Source organism: Cebus imitator, unplaced genomic scaffold (assembly GCF_001604975.1).
Source record: "Cebus imitator isolate Cc_AM_T3 unplaced genomic scaffold, Cebus_imitator-1.0 Scaffold18, whole genome shotgun sequence".
In the NCBI taxonomy this organism is placed as follows: domain Eukaryota; kingdom Metazoa; phylum Chordata; class Mammalia; order Primates; family Cebidae; genus Cebus; species Cebus imitator.
The window spans coordinates 7,014,650-7,035,306 of NW_016107333.1; the positions used below are offsets into that span (position 1 = coordinate 7,014,650).

The 20,657-nt window shown below is 39.2% G+C and overlaps 1 protein-coding gene across 9 annotated transcripts in view; it reads left to right on the forward strand.

Moving 5' to 3' along the window:
- NCOA6 (nuclear receptor coactivator 6) overlaps positions 1-20,657 on the forward strand; it is a 113,732-nt gene that overhangs the window by 58,756 nt on the left and 34,319 nt on the right. For 8 of the 9 annotated variants that reach the window (XM_037733075.1, XM_037733073.1, XM_017513676.2 and 5 more), the window contains 5 exons: positions 8,944-9,072; positions 9,771-10,670; positions 12,877-13,023; positions 15,656-16,772; positions 19,237-19,358. In XM_037733075.1, coding sequence (XP_037589003.1) covers positions 8,944-9,072; positions 9,771-10,670; positions 12,877-13,023; positions 15,656-16,772; positions 19,237-19,358 — 2,415 coding nt within the window. The remainder of the gene's footprint in view (positions 1-8,943; positions 9,073-9,770; positions 10,671-12,876; positions 13,024-15,655; positions 16,773-19,236; positions 19,359-20,657) is intronic. The other variant, XM_037733070.1, reaches the window with a different exon arrangement.

Genomic DNA, 20,657 nt, shown 5'->3' on the forward strand with positions numbered 1-20,657 from the left:
AAAAAAAAAAAAAAAAAAAAAAAAAGCTATTCTGAACTGCAACTAATGAGTTAATCACAAAATTGGAACCAGGTTTTTATTCTGGTTACTACCATTTACTGGTTACCTCAAGCTAGTTACTGTACTTTCCCAAGCGATACCTTCTTCATGTATAAAATGAAATAATAATACCTACCGTCTTTTGAGCTCATGCTTGAAAGTAGAAGAGCCCTGAACAGTGCAGCAAACATTTCCTAAGTTCTTGTTAGGACTTAGGAATGTGTAAATGCCAGGACCTGTGCTGTTGGGCTGTTGTGGAATACCATATAATAGATGTAAAATACCCAGCCTGTATTGTGTACATAGATGTAGTTCCCCACAGAAGTCTGGGCACTTGGTGTTAAGGTAGCTTTATTAGAAATTATAGATTGACACTGTTGCCACTACTGGAAGGACATGGGCCAGAAGCAGAGTGGGAAAAGCCTAGCCAAGTTACCTATAGTTAATGAAAGAATGAATAAAGCTGGGATGAGCACCAGGAAATCTGGGTTCTAGTCTCAACTCTTGGCCAAAGGACTTCATATTTACTGACCCTGGTTGCCTATAAACATCTTTATGTTCTGGAAACAATGCTAAAGATCCCTTCTAGGCTTTAAATGTTAAGACTCCATTAAATTGGAGTCCATTAATTGTTAGTACCCTAATTGCAAGCTCTCTTAGGCTAGTATCTGGCAAATAGCAAGCATGTTTACTAAGTATCTCTAATAAGTGCATGTAAATTATAGTGTGTGCTTTTTTTTTTTTTTGGAGACAGGGTCAAGTGACCCTCCTGTCTCAGCCCTCCAGTAGCTGGGACTACAGGCGCGTGCTACCACAACCGGCTTATTTTTTATTTTTATTTTTGTAGCGACAGGGTTTTGCCATGTTGCTCAGGCTGGTTGAATTCCTGGGCTCAAGTGATCTGCCCACCTCAGCCTCCCAAAGTGCTGGGGTTACAGGTGTGAATTGAGCCACAGTACCTGGCCAATTATAGTGCTATAGTTGATTATCAACCTAGGAAACTGAAAAGTTTTAGGTTGAAATTAGGTTAGATTGGCATTTAATGAAAGACTTGGATTGTGATAATGTATAAAGTTTCAGGAATAATCAATTAGTAATGACCTATAGTAACAGTAACATTTTAACCCCTAAGATATCTTTCTTTACTGCCAAGCATATTTTAAGATTGCTTTTCTCTGTTGTCTATTGAGATTTGAAGGATGCAAACAAAATTTAATATTAGGTTAAACTAAACAGCTAAATTCTCCTAGGGAAAGAGACCTCAATCCCCTCTAAAACAATACGTAACTTCAGAATTGTATATCTAGAATACTTGTTTTTTCTTTTTTTTAAGATGGGGTTTCACCATGATGGCCAGGCTGGTCTTGAATTCTTGACCTCAGGTGATCCACCCACCTCAGCCTCCCAAAGTGCTAGGATTACTAGCCACCACGCCCAGCCGGTTTTTCAATTATTCTTAGTACTACTTTCTTCTCTTACCATTGGCAATAGAAAGTTAGCTAATAAGCAAGAGTCTTTTGCAACTAAAACTAAATCCGTGGGCTATTTTTTTCATAGCCTTATAGAATTCCATGATTTGTGGGGATACCATAGTAATTTAATACAAGTTTCTCAACTTCAACTTTATTGATGTTTGTGGCCAATAACTTTTTGCTGTGGGAGGCTGTCTTGTGCATTGTGGGATGTTTAGTAGCATCCCTGGCTTCTACCCACCAGATGCCAGTAGTACCACTATTCCTTCCCTGCAGTTGTGCCACCTAGAAATGTCTCCAAACATTACCAAATGTCCCTTAGGGGACCAAATTTCCCCTAGGTGGGAACCTTGGATCTTGTCCAGATTCCCACCTAGTACTGGAATTCATGTTATAGTGTCAATATTGAACATGTAGTCTCAGCATATATTTGAAAACTTTTGGGATTAGGAAGCTCATTATGGACCAAGAAAGCCTGTTTCTTACCTAATGAGAGCATTTTGTTTTGTTTTGTTTTGCTTTTTTTTTTTTGAGAGGGAGTCTCACTCTGTTACCCAGGCTGGAGTGCAGTGATCTCGGCTCACTGCAGTCTCGACCTCCTGGGTTCAAGCAGTCCTCTCATCTCAGCCTCCCAAGTAGCTGAGATTATAGATGGGCGCCACCACGCTCGGCTAATCAGCTAATTTTTGTTATTTTTAGTAGACATGGGGTTTTACCATGTTGGCCAGGCTGATCTTAAACTTCTGGCCTCAGGTGATCCACCTGCCTGGGCCTTACAAAGTGCTGGAATTACAGGTGTGAGCCACCCCACCTGGCCCTCATGAGAGCTTTCTTAACTGTCTAACTACTATCTTTAAAAAATCAGGTGGGATTCCTCAGAAACAAATCCAGTTACAACAGATAAACATTAGGCTAACTGTCCTCTCCAACTGCAAAACACCTTAAAATATAACTTTTTTTTTTTTTTTTTTTTGAGATGCAGTCTCACTCTGTTGCCTAGGCTGGAGTGCAACTGGCACGATCTCGGCTCATTGCAATCTCCGCCTCCGGGGTTCAAGCAATTCTCTGCCTCAGCCTCCCAAGTAGTTGGGGTTACAGGTGTGCGCCACCATGCTTGGCTAATTTTTTTATTTTTAGTACAGACAGGGTTTCACCATGTTGGCGAGGCTGGTCTCGAACTCCTGACCTCAAGTGATCCACCTGCCTTGGCCTCCCAAAGTGCTGGGATTACAGGTGTGAGCCACCACTCCCGGCCTATAACATTTAATATGTACCTGGGCTTGGAATAAAGCAGAGAGGTGGGGAGAGAAAGTAGAGGAACTCCCTAGGGAGGGAAAAAAAACTGTCAAAGGTGAATATTTAAATGGCAGTAAACAAATGAGATCCAGTGGGGTCCAAGGCATTTGGGCTTTAATAGCCAGGAAAGGATAAAAGATGAAGCTTTGGGTCCACATGAAGAAGCAAGTTAGAATTCAAAATTCCTAATGAAGCCAGAATTTTCCGTGAAAGATAGGAAAATGTCACCCTCTGGCATAGAGAAACTAATGGGAAATTTGTGTTCGCTGGGGCTCTAGATGTGAGCGGGGAGAATGGGTGTTATGGAATTGTCTTCTCTACCCTCTTGCATTTTGGACATTTAATATGTTGGTGAATACCCATGAACAGCCAGGCTAAGTTATTAACATTAGGTGGGTCTAGACTGGTGATAACTGTTGGAGCTGTGGAGGGACATATTCTCAACCCAGATCATTGCAGACTTCTACTTAAAGCCTGATATAAATAAGCTTAGATTCCAAATTTATACAATTTAGGATTAGATTCCCTCCCTCCAGAATTTTAGATAATAGGAATATCAGAGTATTAACAGGAGAATCATAAGAAAACAAGACATTATTAAAACATAGGAGAGATGGGGGAACAGAACTTATAGAAATTTAAAAATCATTGAAGTGAGTAACTTAGCAAATTAGAAATAGCTGGATTGAAAGGTGAATTTGAAGAAATCACTCAGAATGCAGCAGAGAAAAATGAAGAGATGGAAATATGAAAGAAGTCAAGAACCACGAAGGATAAAATGAGACAGTTTAACGTATGTTTGAAAAGAGTTTCTGAAGAAGATAAAGAAATTGAGGGATGACAGTCAAAGAGAGAATGGCTAAAATTTTTCAGAACAGATAAAAGACATAAGTCCTCAGATTCAGAAGCCCAGTAATCCTGAGCACTACAAAATAAAAATAAATCTACATCTAGACACAATATCGTGAAACTACAGAACACTGAAAAACAGAATGTTAAAAGCAACCCAAAAGAAAAGACCTATTATTTACAAAGGAAAGACTATCAGCTTTTCTTGATTTCCCAACAGCAGCATTGGGACAGGAAGCATTGGAATAATTTTTTCAAAGTGCTAAGAAAATAATTGATGGCCTAGAATTTTAAACATAGCTATGCTATCAAGAGTAGTATGAAATAAAGAGCTTTAAAAAAATAATAATAAAGAGCTTTTCAAAGAGAATAAGAGAATTTACCATTAACAGATCTTTGCTAATTGAACTGCTCAAGAATGTACTTCAGGAAGAAGAAAATTGAACCTAAGATGGAAGAAATAAGATCTAAGAAAGAATGGTGAGCTAAATAATTGATAAGCATGGGGTAAATGTAAATAAGCATTGACTTATTTAGTAATAATAATGATCATATATTGTCTTTAAACTTTTAAGTCAGTCAAGTATGTCTGTTGACATTTTAAAGATACCAGTAAAATAACCTGAATAGAATATATAACTTCTAAACTAGTAGTGGAAGATTAAAGAGGAAGACCATGATGAAAAAAATTAATCCAGTAAAAATCAGGAAAAATAGGAAAACAGGATAAAAAAGGAGGGTAAATAGAAATCATAAAATGACAGAATAAATCAAAATATACTTGTAGTTAATAAAGGTAAATGGATTATGAACACTGATAAAAAGGAAATGATTAATTAGAATAGTATTCTCAGGTTTACCTATGTACAGTTACAGGAAACACATAAAATATAAGGACTCAGAAGGTTCAAAGTTAGAAAAATAAAACATTAACAAGGTGACTTTTCACCAAGAAAAAGAGGTATAATCATATTTTTATCAGATAAAACAAGACATTAAAATAAAAAACATCACTGAAAGTAAATAGGGCCACTATATGATGTAAAAGGAGAAATTCACCAGGAAGTTGGTAAACTCTTACTTACTTAACAACCTAGCCTCGAGACCTTTTAAGAATTACTTGTAGCCGGGCGCGGTGGCTCACGCCTGTAATCCCAGCACTTTGGGAGGCCGAGGCGGGTGGATCACGAGGTCAAGAGATCAAGACCATCCTGGTCAACATGGTGAAACCCCGTNAGTCCTCCCACTTTGGCCTCCAAAAGCTCTGGGATTACAGGCATGAGCTACCATGCCTGGCCTGTTCTCATTTATGAGCATAGATGATTATTCTGGAAAGTCTAACAGTATCAGAAATTTTCAGATGTGGAGAAAGAGGAGTTCTTAAACTGCTAGTTTGAGTATAAATTGGTATAACCACTTTTTAGAGCAGTTTACCAATATCTAGTAAAATTAAAGATGCTTAGACTTTAAAACCTAGCAATTCTAAGATATAGTCTAAAGATACTATTACATATCCACAAGAATTCATGACAAATACACAACATTGCAAAATTATAAGAATAAGAGAAAAATAAAACCTTAGTATTCATCAGCAGAAAGGTGGATATATGGTTCTATACAGTGGAGCCCTTATAACAGCCAACAGACATAATCTCAAAAAATAACGTTAAGTGAAAAAGGAAGCTGACGAAGAATGCCTGTAGTAAAGTACCATTTATACAAAGATTAAAAGCATATAAAAAATGCTGTTTACCTACAGATACAGAAAAGGTTAATAAACATGCATGGAACTGTTAACCCCAATTGCAATAGGAGGGAGAAAGTAGAATGGAAAGAGTAGAGGGCTTCTGCTGTATCTACATATATATCTGAAAGAGATAAGAGCAAATTTTTTAGATTTAAAAAAGGTAGATGATGGGTGTAGAAATTTCCAGGCCAGGTGTGGTAGATCACGCCTGTAATCCCAGCACTTTGGGAGGACTGGGCCGGAGGATCACTTGAGCCCAGGAATTCAAGACCAGCCTAGGCAACAAAGCGACCCCATCTCTATAAAATATAGAGTTGATTAGCTGGGCACAGCGGTGTGTGCCTGTGGTCCCAGTAGCACATGCCTGTGGTTCCATCTACTTGGGAGGCTGACTCAGAAGGATCACTTGGGCCTAGGAAGTTGAGGTGGCAGTGAGCTGTGATTGTGTCGCTTGGCAGACTGGGCAGCAGAGTGAGACCCTGTCAAAAAAAAAAAAAAAAAAAATTTTTTAAAAAAAAAAAAAAAAAAAAAAAAAAAAAGAATTGCTTGTAGATAGCAAACCTTAGGGGGGAGATTTAACAGACCTCTGAGTAATTGATGGGCTAAGTGTAAAAAATTAGTGAGGATAAAGGGAAGCTTGAATAAACAAAAATAGTTTTTATATAATTGACATATTTAGAAGTCATAATTCAGGAATTCTTAACATTTCTGAGCATAAATGGAAAATTTATACAAATTGACCAGGGATTATTCCAAGAGCCAGTTTTAGAAAATACCAAATATTAATATCACACAGATTCTGTTCTCTGACCTCAGTGCTTTTAGGTCAAGTCAGTGGCAAAAAAAAAAAAGCCTAACCAAAATATCCCATAGTTTTGGAAATGTAAAAATGCATTATAAATACTCAGTAATTTTTAAAAAGCAATCCTGATGGAAATTAGACAATATTTAGAATGGAGTTATGAGAATAATATATACTAAAATTTGTGAGATGTGGCCAATACAACACTTGGAAGAAATTTCAAGCTTTCAGAAATTTACATTAATGAAGAAGGAATACCAGCTGAAAATTAACAAGCTAAGTGCCTGACTTAAAAATTGAGAAAAAGAACAGCAGGGAAATAGGAGGGAAATAATAAAGATAAGAGCAGAGATAACTAAAATATGAATCAAAAAAACAACAGAGCAACAAAACCAAAAGATGTTTCTTTAAAAAAAAAAAAAAAATTTTTTTTTGACCCAGTACTGCATTAAAAAAAAAGAAAAAAAAATTTTTTTGTTTGTTTTTTTGAGACAGAGTTTTGCTATTGCTCCCCAAGCTGGAGTACAGTGGCGCAATCTTGGCTTACCACAACCTCTGCCTCCTGGGTTCATGCAATTCTCCTGCCTCAGCCTCCCAAGTAGCTGGGATTACAGGCATGCATCCCCATGCCTGGCTAATTTTGTATTTTTAGTAGACACAGGGTTTCTCCATGTTGATCAATCTGGTCTCGAACTCCTGACCCCAGGCGATCTGCCCGCCTCAGCCTCCCAGAGTGCTGGGATTACAGGCATGAGCCACCATGCCCGGCCTTTTTTCTTTTTTCTTTTTTTTTTGAGAAGGAGTCTTGTTCTGTCACCCAGGCTGGAGTGGCTCACTGCAACCCCTGCCTCCCAGGTTCAAGCAATTCTCCTGCCTCCACCTCCTGAGTAGCTGGGATTACAGGTACCCGAAACCATGCCCAGCAAATTTTTGTATTTTTAGTAGAGATAGGAGTTTCATAATTAACTTTATGCTAATAAATTTTTAAGTGTTGGCAAAATTAAAATTTAATAAAAATTGACTTAAGATATTGAAAACTTGAAAAGTCTATAACCATTTAAGAAATTGAATTAAAAATGTTTCCCACTAAATCAATTAGTATAATCTATAAGTCCAGATGGTTTTACAAGAAAGTTTTAATGAGACATTTAAAGAACAGATGCACACACTCTTCCAAAGCATAGAAAAAGAAGAAAGATGCTTTCCAACTTATTCTGAGGTTATTTTCATCTTGATGCCAAAAATCAAAGTTGCCACAAAATCTGCCCTTCAAGCTAAATGTCATTTTCTATTTAGAATTTTTCATTGTTCTATTATTCATACCCCAGCATTCCTAAAAGTGTGCTTTGGCCTACTTAGTGCTGCAAGAGGCTTCATGAGAATTCTGTAGGCAGTTGTCACTTTTTTTTCTTAAAGACAAGCTCTTGCCCTGTTGCCCAGGCTGGAGAGGAGTGGCATGATCATAGCTCACTGCAGCCTCAACCTCCTGGGCTCAAGCAATCCTCTTGCCTCAGCTTCCTAAATAGCTAGTAATCCGGGCGCTTGCCACCACACTGGCTGATTTTTTTATTTTTTGTAGAGATGAGGTCTTGCTATGTTGCCCAGGCTGGTCTCAAACTCCTGGCCTCAAGAAGTCCTCCCACTTTGGCCTCCAAAAGCTCTGGGATTACAGGCATGAGCTACCATGCCTGGCCTGTTCTCATTTATGAGCATAGATGATTATTCTGGAAAGTCTAACAGTATCAGAAATTTTCAGATGTGGAGAAAGAGGAGTTCTTAAACTGCTAGTTTGAGTATAAATTGGTATAACCACTTTTTAGAGCAGTTTACCAATATCTAGTAAAATTAAAGATGCTTAGACTTTAAAACCTAGCAATTCTAAGATATAGTCTAAAGATACTATTACATATCCACAAGAATTCATGACAAATACACAACATTGCAAAATTATAAGAATAAGAGAAAAATAAAACCTTAGTATTCATCAGCAGAAAGGTGGATATATGGTTCTATACAGTGGAGCCCTTATAACAGCCAACAGACATAATCTCAAAAAATAACGTTAAGTGAAAAAGGAAGCTGACGAAGAATGCCTGTAGTAAAGTACCATTTATACAAAGATTAAAAGCATATAAAAAATGCTGTTTACCTACAGATACAGAAAAGGTTAATAAACATGCATGGAACTGTTAACCCCAATTGCAATAGGAGGGAGAAAGTAGAATGGAAAGAGTAGAGGGCTTCTGCTGTATCTACATATATATCTGAAAGAGATAAGAGCAAATTTTTTAGATTTAAAAAAGGTAGATGATGGGTGTAGAAATTTCCAGGCCAGGTGTGGTAGATCACGCCTGTAATCCCAGCACTTTGGGAGGACTGGGCCGGAGGATCACTTGAGCCCAGGAATTCAAGACCAGCCTAGGCAACAAAGCGACCCCATCTCTATAAAATATAGAGTTGATTAGCTGGGCACAGCGGTGTGTGCCTGTGGTCCCAGTAGCACATGCCTGTGGTTCCATCTACTTGGGAGGCTGACTCAGAAGGATCACTTGGGCCTAGGAAGTTGAGGTGGCAGTGAGCTGTGATTGTGTCGCTTGGCAGACTGGGCAGCAGAGTGAGACCCTGTCAAAAAAAAAAAAAAAAAAAATTTCCTTATCTTTTCGTATTCTTGAAATAGTTCACTAAAAAACAAAAATCGTGCCAATACCAGTACTCTATTCTAGGGATTTTCTTTCTAGGAATAATAAGGATGAACAACCCTGCCACTGTTATGATACCCCCGGGTGGAAATGTGTCATCTTCCATGATGGCACCAGGCCCCAATCCAGAGCTGCAGCCCAGGACTCCTCGCCCTGCTTCTCAGTCAGGTAATGACTTCCAATCTTTGAGGATTGAAGAGTCTGAAACTTCCTGCACAGATCATTACAAAATTCATTTATCTGTGATGCTGAATTTCTAATTTCTGAACTCAAAGTGTCACCTTTACAAAATCTGACCTGGTTTCTTCAAGCCAAATGTCATTTTCTTTTCAGAATTTCTTACTGTTTTCTTATCAGTTATACCCCAACATTCCTAAAAGTGTGCCTTGGCCTGCTTAGTCCTGAAAGATGCTCATTACATAGAATTCTGTAGTCAAGTAAATTTGGTAAATGCATCATACTTTACCCTCCCTCCTGGAGATTCACAAGTTAACATGTTGGAGGCACAGAAAGTCCTGCAATGAAGAAATCCATCTAGGGTTGTTAGATTCAGTGTTTCCCAAACCTAATTGTTTTGTTTTCTTGTAACACTAATTAACATAGTTCTCCAGAATACGATTTGGTAAATACTGCTCTCCATGTTCTACGTTTCGCTCTTATGTCCACTACTGACCAAGCTCTTTTTAAGGCAGGATTCATCTATCATCTTGGTATGCTGCTTCACACATAGAAGGTATTCACAACCATTTATTTTATTGAATAGTACCAGCAGATATTACTCTATATATCCAGAATTGCAAAGGTCACTGCTCTAGGATCTAGATTGCGATAGGTTAATTATTGCTTTGTTGACTATCTTTAAACAGATGCAATGGATCCACTCCTCCCTGGGCTCCATATACAGCAGCAAAGTCATCCCTCAGGATCTTTAGCTCCCCCACACCACCCAATGCAGCCTGTCTCTGTGAACAGACAAATGAACCCAGCTAATTTTCCCCAGCTGCAGCAGCAGCAGCAGCAACAGCAGCAGCAGCAGCAGCAGCAGCAGCAGCAGCAGCAACAGCAACAGCAACAGCAACAGCAACAGCAACAGTTGCAGGCAAGACCCCCACAGCAACATCAGCAGCAACAGCCACAGGGAATGCGACCCCAGTTTACTGCCCCAACTCAGGTGCCTGTTCCTCCAGGCTGGAACCAGCTGCCTTCTGGAGCCCTTCAACCTCCTCCAGCCCAGAGTTCTCTGGGCACAATGACTGCAAACCAAGGGTGGAAGAAGACTCCCTTGCCTGGCCCAATGCAACAGCAACTCCAGGCAAGACCATCCTTAGCCACGGTACAGACGCCTTCCCACCCTCCCCCTCCATATCCCTTTGGCAGCCAGCAAGCCTCACAAGCCCACACAAACTTTCCTCAGATGAGCAATCCAGGCCAGTTCACAGCTCCTCAGATGAAGAGTTTGCAGGGAGGGCCCTCTAGGGTCCCAACTCCCCTGCAGCAGCCCCACCTCACCAACAAGTCTCCTGCCTCCTCACCCTCCTCCTTCCAGCAGGGATCCCCTGCATCCTCCCCAACGGTTAACCAAACTCAGCAGCAGATGGGACCAAGGCCATCTCAAAATAACCCGCTTCCCCAGGGATTTCAGCAACCTGTCAGCTCTCCGGGTCGGAATCCTATGGTTCAACAGGGAAATGTGCCACCTAACTTCATGGTGATGCAACAGCAACCACCAAACCAGGGGCCACAGAGTTTACATCCAGGCCTAGGAGGTGAGGAACACTGTAGCTATTTGTGTTGGTAAATTTACTGGAGGTAGATCTTAGCAGAACTTCAGTTTTTAGAGTTAATGGAGGGAGTGAAATAAGGATGTAATTATTTGGTTTTGTGGATATGGTGGTGACACTTGATATGACTTAGTTAACTTGATACATTATGCAGCATCTTATTGGATAAATTTAAGCTAGCTCTCTGGACTAAAATGCAGGTAAAATTCAATATAGAAATGTTCATTTTGTTTTTCAAATTATTTTTGCTTGATCTTGTAATAGTAAATTAAAATGTCCAGAAGAAAAATGCATTTTGTTAACAATTTTAAACTTCTCAGTTGTTGAAAAATTAAGATTATGCAATAGAGCAAAAATGAAAAGAACAGGGTCTCATTGAAGAAAAGGCCCTTCTAGTTATCAATTTTGATAATCCTAGTTAACAAAATAGTAAGCATGATACTTGTTAAGTTTTGATTAAAGTATTAAAGGGGAATAAGTTCAGAAATCATTGACTTTTATAGTTTTATAATGCCAATGCCTGCTCCTTAGAGAGGGAATTCCACCAGTTATACCTAAAGGAGATTTATTTATTTATTTTGTAAGGTGCCTCTTGTATGAAGAAAAAGCAATGGAACTTAATGTGTGAGAGGTAAAACGATTACAGTAAAACTTATCCATCTCCATGTTTATTATTTATTCTTATTAATCATTGATCTAGTGCACATGAATGTGCTTGGAGCTTTTCAGTAAGGTATAGATAGTATCAGTAATACTGTCATCTGATAAACATACCCCCCACCAAAAGACACCCATTGCCTACCCAGAAAAAAACCCTTGCATCTTTAGTATAACATAGCAAAGGCATGTTCCCATGGTTTCCGGTGAAGTTAAGTTGCTCATCAGTCTTTCACTCTCTTGTAATTAATTTCGCTGACATGCAGGCTCTAATATTTGAATCCTAAGAAGTTCTTAGAAACTGCAAGAGTGTTTCAGCTCCAAATTTCACTGTTCTGGGTATCTAGCCCTGGATCAGTGGAAGCTGGGTAGTCCCTCCTGCAAATGTGATTACTGATTTAATTACAGTGGGAGCATGCAAATGGGACTTGTCACTGTTAAAGAAAGGACAAATGCGTATTTGTCTACAAAGAGTTTTTCAGGGCATTGAAAATTTGGCCCTTAAAAAAATAAATGGGCCAGGCACGGTGGCTCATGCCTGTAATCCCAGCACTTTGGGAGGCTGAGGCAGGCGGATCACCTGAGGTCAGGAGTTCAAGACCAGCCTGGCCAACAGAGGAAGATTCCGTCTCAAAAAAAATTAAATAAATAAATAAATAAATAAATGGATGAATATAATAAATTTTTAAGTGAGTTTAGGTCTTGATGCTTTCATAGAGCAGATGATATGCTCACCTAGGTGATCTGGCCACATCAAGGCCTGTGTTGTAAATGATAAGTGGGTTCTGAGATTCTCCTTATTACAAATTTGTTTTCTAAAATTAGCCCTTTCAAAAAGGAATTGATACCTGAGAAAGATTCCAGTAGGGCATAGTTTTTGGTACCAAAGCTGTCAGAATCACAGCAAACCTTATGAGCGGAAAGCATAATGATTTAATATAGCATCACTTTGAAGCTCCCATGAACTGTTTCTAATCTCCTGTCTCTTCCAAAGAGACAAGCGCAATATTGAGGGGAAATTTTCTGCAAAGGAGACTCTTGTCACCAATTTCCCTCAGAGGAAAAAAAAATCACCAATCTATCCTTAATATCAGGACCCAGTTCTTTCTTTTATACTATTTTATACTATCAATTTGTTTGAAATGAGAGAATTTAGTATATTCCTTTGATGCCTGTGTTAAAGTATGTAAAGTTTTGGGGTCCGTTGTTAACAATTACACAGAAAAGTGAGCCCTCAAACCTTGCTGTGGTGTGGCCTCATCACATTTAGGGAGCAGATTGCCATCTTTTCCTTGGCATGTTCTAAGTGTAAATTTTTTAGTATTTATTTTTCATTTTGACAATGCTCATATAAGAGATTGTGTTGATTTTTTTAACCATCTTTCCCAACCTTATTATTAAAGATCCTACCAGTGTGACAGAGAGTGCTAAGCCAGTGGAGACTTCATGCAGCTCATCCTTCCTTATTCATTCCATATCTAAGCAAGAGTATAAATTTGCTAGGTAACTGCCTTACTCATTGTTTTCTATTAAGGAATACCTAAACGCCTCCCACCTGGCTTCTCACCAGGACAGGCCAATCCGAACTTTATGCAAGGTCAGGTGCCTTCGACCACAGCAACCACCCCTGGGAATTCAGGAGCCCCTCAGCTGCAAGCAAATCAAAATGTCCAGCATGCAGGTTTGTTTTCTGTGATTTGTTCAACCAGCATTTATTGAGCATTGTGTAGTAGACTTGATAGACAACAGAAGTATGCAGATAAATAGTAAGTCTTGATCTCCCCCCTTAAGTTCAAGCCCATAAATAATTATTCTTTTAGGGCAATAACATTTGTCAATATGTCAAAAGTAGGTAAAATGTCACAGGAACCCAGAAACATCTAAGAGAAGGAGATGGAACTTGAGTTAGAGCAGGAATCAGCAGGTTTTTTTTTTTTTTCTCTGAAGGCCCAGATAGTAAATATTCTTGGCTTTTCAGGTTATATAGTCTCTTTTTGGAGCTAATCAACTCTGTGATGGTAGCACAAAAAGTGGCCATAAACAGTACATAAATAAACAAGGTTGGCAGCATTCCAAACACTTGTTTATTTACAAACCAGTAGTGGGCCATAGTTTGCTGACCCCTGAGTTAGAGCTTGCTCAGGTAGTAAAAGGGAAAAAGGAATTTCTGGCAAATGAAAACTATAGATAAAAAGGCATGGAGGCATGTTTGGACAATGGCAACTTTTTAAAGCTCTATGTGGTACATGTTAAGCTTTGTTTATGCTGAGTGTCTGAATTCTGGTTTACAGTGTGATATTTTTCAGACTTCATCAGTTCAGATTTAATACCAGCAGTGTATTGTAAAAAAGAAGAAATTCTGGAGAAGAAATTAGATACAGGGAAATGGCTAAAAAGTATTTGCAAAGCAGTAATGTATAAGCTCAAACTTCATGTTTCTGGTTGCTGAGGGAGCATGTGACTAATCCTCTTACCCTTTCACACTGAAGCAGTTTGGACTGAGATTCTGAATTCCCATCCCCACTGGAGTTAATTTAATAATGTGACTCGAACTTTAATCAGAAAGCACTAAGGAATGAGAAAAAAATCTGACTTCACAAAAAAAAATTCACACTATTTCTGGCGGGGTGAGAGGAGGGTAGAGCAAACTGTTTGAATTGCCCTATCTGCTAATATGAAACTGCATTCCTGAGTTATGTGAATTCATGTTTTTTTATAGAAAGTTTTACAAACAGGCCAGGCACAGTGGCTTACGCCCGTAATCCCAACACTTTGAGAAGCCAAGGCAGAGGGATCACTTGAGGTCACAAGTTCGAGACCAGCCTGGCCAACGTGGTGAAACACCCCATCTCTACTAAAAATATAAAAATTAGCCAGACGTGGTGGCACTTGCTTGTAATCTGAGCTACTCGAGAGGCTGAAGTGGGAGAATCACTTGAACCTGGGAGGCAGAGGTTGCAGTGAGCAGAGATCGTACCACTGACTCCAGCCTGGGTGACACAGCAGGACTCCATCTCAAAAAAAAAAAAAAAAAAACCAAAGTTTAAAAAAAAAAAAAAAAAAACTTTTTTGTTTTGTGTTTCACCATGTTGGCCAGGCTGGTCAACATGGTGAAACCCTGCCTCTACTAAAAATACAAATATTAGCTGGAGTGCTCTTGTGCACCTGTAGCCCAAGCTACTGGGGAGGCTGAGGCATGAAAATCACTTGAACCCAAGAGGTGGAAGTTGCAGTGAGCCAAGATTGTACCAGAGCAAGATTCTGTCTCCAAAAACAAAACAAAAAGTGAAAAATAAAAGGGATAAAATTAACTACAAAGTTATTCAGTTAAATGGGGAGATGATGCAAGTAGCTATAGGAAAATCCCAAAGATCCAATAAATAAACACTACAGCAAGGCAGGTAGCAACTTTTATCTAAATTAGAAATCGCTGAGAAGACTAGAACATGTGCCACGTGATCCACCAGGGACTGCGCAGGATGGGGTCACTGAGGTTTTAGCAGCTTCCAGGTGGATCATTGAGTCAGTTGACTCCCACCAGAGGCTCAGCTTCCAGATCAAGATTAACTGCTTTTTACCACATCAGGGCAAAGGAAACCTGTCCTTGGTGTTCTTTTTTCTTTGAAGTGCAGTATCCAGATATCATACATATAGCCTTTGAGAGTCATTATTACTACAGATTTCCAAGAAGCATTTTTAAATGTCTTCTCATTGTTGAGGTTTTCCTAAGAGGACAATTCATATTCTTTGTTTCCCTGGCTCATTTATAGCAGGGTTATTTCACTAGCCCATAGTGCTTTTTAAATTTAATTTAATTTATTGAGACAAGGTTTCTCTGTCACCCAGGCTGGAGTGCAGTGGCATGATCTTGTCTCACTTCAACTTCCACCTCTCAGGCTCAAACGATCTGCCTGTCTTAGCCTCCCAATGTACTGGGATTATAGGCATGAACCACCCGAGTCCAGCCACTACAAGCCATTTTAAAACAATGAGTTGCTACCTTTCTCATTATTTAATTTGAAAGAAAGTGAACTTTCTTGATCTTTGAAATGTTAAATCTTTAAGATACCATATGGGAGTATAGAAACTGTTTCTCCTTCTCTGTTGTGTGGTCATTGGGAATGTAAGCAGTTATCCCACAGCCACATCTCTGTAGTTTAGAAAACTCACAGGAAGTATGTCAACATCACATTTATGTTGGTCAGTGGATACATGAGTGATGGATGTCTTTCTAAGTAATGTAACTTGAGTATCTTAATACCAATAAGATAAAAATATTTCTTCCTGAAACTCTGCCTTTTTTTTTTTTTAAGGTGGTCAAGGAGCTGGTCCTCCTCAAAACCAGATCCAGGTGTCCCACGGGCCACCAAATATGATGCAGCCCAGCCTCATGGGAATTCATGGCAACATGAACAATCAGCAGGCTGGTAGTTCTGGGGTTCCTCAAGTGAACCTCAGCAACATGCAAGGCCAGCCCCAGCAGGGCCCACCATCTCAGCTAATGGGCATGCACCAGCAGATCGTGCCCTCCCAGGGCCAGATGGTCCAGCAACAAGGAACCTTGAACCCTCAGAACCCTATGATCCTTTCAAGGGCCCAGCTTATGCCACAGGGCCAGATGATGGTGAACCCTCCGAGCCAAAATCTTGGACCCTCACCTCAAAGGATGACCCCACCCAAGCAGATGCTTTCCCAGCAGGGCCCACAAATGATGGCATCACATAACCAGATGATGGGGCCTCAGGGGCAGGTTTTGCTCCAACAGAACCCAATGATAGAGCAGATCATGACCAATCAAATGCAGGGGAATAAGCAGCAGTTTAACTCTCAGAACCAATCCAATGTCATGCCGGGACCAGCACAGATAATGAGGGGACCAACTCCGAACATGCAAGGAAATATGGTGCAGTTTACGGGACAGATGTCAGGACAGATGCTGCCCCAGCAAGGGCCTGTGAACAACAGTCCATCTCAGGTTATGGGGATTCAGGGGCAGGTCCTGCGGCCCCCAGGGCCTAGCCCACACATGGCTCAGCAGCATGGTGATCCTGCTACTACGGCAAATAATGATGTCAGTTTGTCTCAGATGATGCCTGACGTTAGCATGCCACAAACCAACATGGTCCCCCCCCATGTGCAGGCCATGCAGGGAAACGGTGCCTCGGGAAACCACTTCTCAGGCCATGGGATGCCTTTCAATGCACCTTTCAGTGGAGCTCCCAATGGAAATCAGATGTCCTGTGGTCAAAATCCAGGCTTCCCAGTCAGTAAGGATGTCACACTAACAAGCCCATTGTTGGTCAACTTATTGCAGAGTGACATCTCTGCAGGCCATTTTGGGGTAAACAGTAAGCAAAATAACACCAACGCAAATAAACCGAAGAAGAAGAAACCCCCTCGGAAGAAGAAAAATAGTCAGCAAGATCTAAAGTAGGTTGTGATGGTTTTGCCTCAAATTTTATTCATTTGATTTCTATGTGGACAACTTTCTTTGATGGAAAAATTTACATAACATAAAATTAGAATAGTATAATGAAATCCCCCTGCTTCAACAATTATCAACTCATAGTCTATCTTGCCTTCATCTGTGCTCTTTTCCATTACCCTCTTGAGTATTTCAAAGCAAATTCACTTGGTAAATATTTCAGTGTGTGTCTCTAAAAGGACAGTTTTTAATATCCCCTCACAATATCGTTAGCACATCTAGAAAACTAATCCTTAATATTTTCATATGCAATGTTCAAACTTCCCTGATTATATCACATTTTTTTCTTACAACTTGTTCAAATAAGGATCCAAATAAGATTCATATGTTGGAATTGGCTGGTAAATCTCTTAATTCTACATTGTCGGGGGGTTTTGGCAATCAGAGCCTGAACAAAGCACTGACTTCAGGCCTGTGATGGCTGTTGGGGAACCAGAGAGGCCAAATGTGTTTTGGAAATTAAAACTACTGCTGTCTTTCAAATAGAAATGGTTTTTTTGCACAGGTGCCTTTCCTTTAAAGCCTCTTTATCATCCCTAGAAGCTTAAAACCCCACGCTAAGATGATTGGACCTTTTAAATCAGTTACCCTTTCAGTAAATGTTCTCCAGGTGAGTTATTTTGCAAGATCACACCAGGAAAGGCAATTAACAATTTATATTTCACTTCCTGAAGCTAAGTATTAATTTGTTTCTGGGTTTAATAAAATGTTTCCAGAAGGAATATTGATTGAGCTAGATTTTCTGCCTTTAATCATAAAACTAAAATTTAGAGACATTTATTATGAGAAAATAATGGCTAATGAATGTAAAACAAGTTAATGGAAATAAATTGCTAGAATTATAGAAGAAGAATCGGGGAACTTTATTTATGCAAGCTTAAATGTTCAAAATAAAATCAACTACCTTTATCCCAGCCTTCCCACAACATTATTTGATTGTACTGTATTATATCATGCTCACTTGCTGCTTCTTGAATCTTGTACTTTAAAAGCTAATCATGGTATATTATTAATAATAACCTATATTTTCCTGAATTCAAACTTAGCCTTTTAATTATCTAATTTTTCTGATAGCTCTTTCTTAGTTAAATTCTTTACGAATCTCAGCCTGTGGGAATAATTACTTAATAAATATTTTATTCTCTCAGTAGTCTGGAAGTAAAATTGCAAGGTTATTCAGTTGACTCTGGTGTGCATTTTTTGCCATCTTCACCAGCCCTTAGGGAAATTGCTTACTTAGGTCTACAAATTGTGAAAGGGACCTTATACAGCATCAAGACTCCTAGGAAAGAGACGCAGTGGGTTTACAGGAAAAGTACTTGCTTCCAGCTCTACCACTAGTTCACTGTGGAACCTTGGGCCTGTCTCATATACCTTTCTGGGCCTTTGTTTTCTCATTCATAACATGAGGGTGCTGGACCAGATATCAGATTTTTTAGCAGTGCAATTTTCTGAAAGTAAAAGTTACCATTGAATCCTTGCCTATAATTTAAAGTGAAAGAGAAGTTTTACAAAGAGCGGATTATTATAGAGGTCTGGATGTGCTGAGGATCTGCTTCAGGTTTGAAATTTCCATGTGCTGGGGCTTTTAAAATGGATTTTGGTGGCTTATGAAACTATAAAGAGTATAATGAGACACAACACTACCTAAAAGTGGGTGAACAAAATCAGGGCAAAGGGAAACTAAGGTAGGAAAGAAAAGTACGATTAGGACTAACATTACAAACAAAATGAGGTCTGTGAGCAGGCTTGTTCTTTGAGATTGTGTGTGTTAGTAGCTACATTTTCTTCATTTTTTTTCCTCCCCACTAAAAATATTAAGCTATATCCAGGTAAAAGTGAAGGCATCTCAAAACCAATAGAGATGTCTGCAAATACTCATTCCACGGCAAAATTTTTATTGTGGTGGTCTCAATCTTTCTTTGTTCTCTAAATACCATTTCCATCAGCCAACCTATACAACCTTTTGCAAGGTGTTATGAATTGAGCACCCACTGTTATATGCACAAAAAAGAAAGAGTCAGACCCCCTAGTTGAATTTGATCACTACATTGAAGATAAGTGGTTTCACAGGAACAGTACCTTATAACATTGATAGGTCTATGATCAGGTCTTAAAACATCTAAAGAATGGGTAATTACATGAAAATTATTGCAGGAATTTGTGGAAAGCATTTTGAGTAAATACAGTGCTGTTAGTTTAAGTAGATTTTAACATTTAATGACATTGCCAGATTATTTTTAGGCCAATATTTAATATTTTATCTACACTAGAGAGAGATGAATAATGGTAATGCAAACATTTTAGTTCTTCAGAAATAGAGGAAGGGTTAAGCTAGTTTTGTGTATTTTCTATACAACTTATTCTAAAATATTTTGTTTGTTTATTTATTTATTTATTTATTTTTAGCACCCCAGATACTCGCCCAGCTGGTCTGGAAGAGGCTGATCAGCCACCGTTGCCTGGAGAACAAGGAATTAACTTGGATAACTCAGGCCCTAAACTGCCAGAATTTTCAAACCGGCCACCAGGTGATAAAATGTTAGCTAGATTATACATTTAACATCACATGTGCATGCGGCATTACAAGGCTTCTTTGTCTTTGAGGAAACAATAGTATTTTATCTGCTAACTAGTCTACTTTATTTAATATGTCTGGTATTTGGACTTTTGCCTTGATATTAAGTAAAAATTTCAAATAACTTTTGAAGGCACATACACATGCACATTCTATCCAAATTTATCTTTGTTATTTTAAGTCCTCATGAAATCAGCCACATTTCATGTGACTGAGCATGCTGGCTCATCCACCTTTAATCCCAGCACTTTTGAGAGGCCAAGATGAGCAGATCGCTTGAGCCCACGTGTTCAAGACCATCCTGGGCAACATGGTGAAACCTTGTCTCTACTAAAAAAAATTTTTTTTTTTGGCCGGGCGCGGTGGCTCACGCCTGTAATCCCAGCACTTTGGGAGGCCGAGGCGAGTGGATCACGAGGTCAAGAGATCGAGACCATCCTGGTCAACATGGTGAAACCCTGTCTCTACTAAAAATACAAAAAAATTAGCTGGGCATGGTGGCGCGTGCTTGTAATCCCAGCTACTCAGGAGGCTGAGGCAGGAGAATTGCCTGAACCCAGGAGGCAGAGGTTGCGGTGAGCAGAGATCACGCCATTGCACTCCAGCCTGGGTAACGAGCAAAACTCCGTCTCAAAAAAAAAAAAAAAAAAATTTTAATTAGCCTGGTATGGTGACATGCACCTATAGTCCCAGCTACTCAGGAGGCTGAAATGGGAGCATCACCTGAGCCCAGCAGGTTGAGGTTGAAGTCATGTCACTGTACTCCAGCCTGGGCTACAGGGCTAAGACTCTGTCTCAAAAAAAAAGAAAAAAAAAGAAAAGAAACTGAAATGTGAAGTGCCTCTTTATTCTTGTCATTGTCAAGGTTCTAGTTGGCATCAGAATAGGATAAGATTAAATGGAGAGATGATTTCACCCTAATCCTGCTTGCCTGCCTTTCCTGCAGCATTTCTTCCTGGGGCTTTCTCAAAGCAGGGGTTAAAGTCTTTTTTAAACCAGGCTTTAAAACAAGGTGATCTTTTTTATAGAAGTTTCATTATTGAGTCTTTAAAATATAAAGAATAATAAAAGAGACACCCATGTATCTACCACGCAGGTTAATAATTTATAATAAATAGGACCACTGTTAGAAGCCCCCTTTGTTGTACCCTCTCTGATTATAAAATAATATTATCTTTTACATGTTGAAAAATTATGTCAAAGTTGGAAAAACTCCTAAAATTGACTCATCCAAACCTAGATATTATAGAAC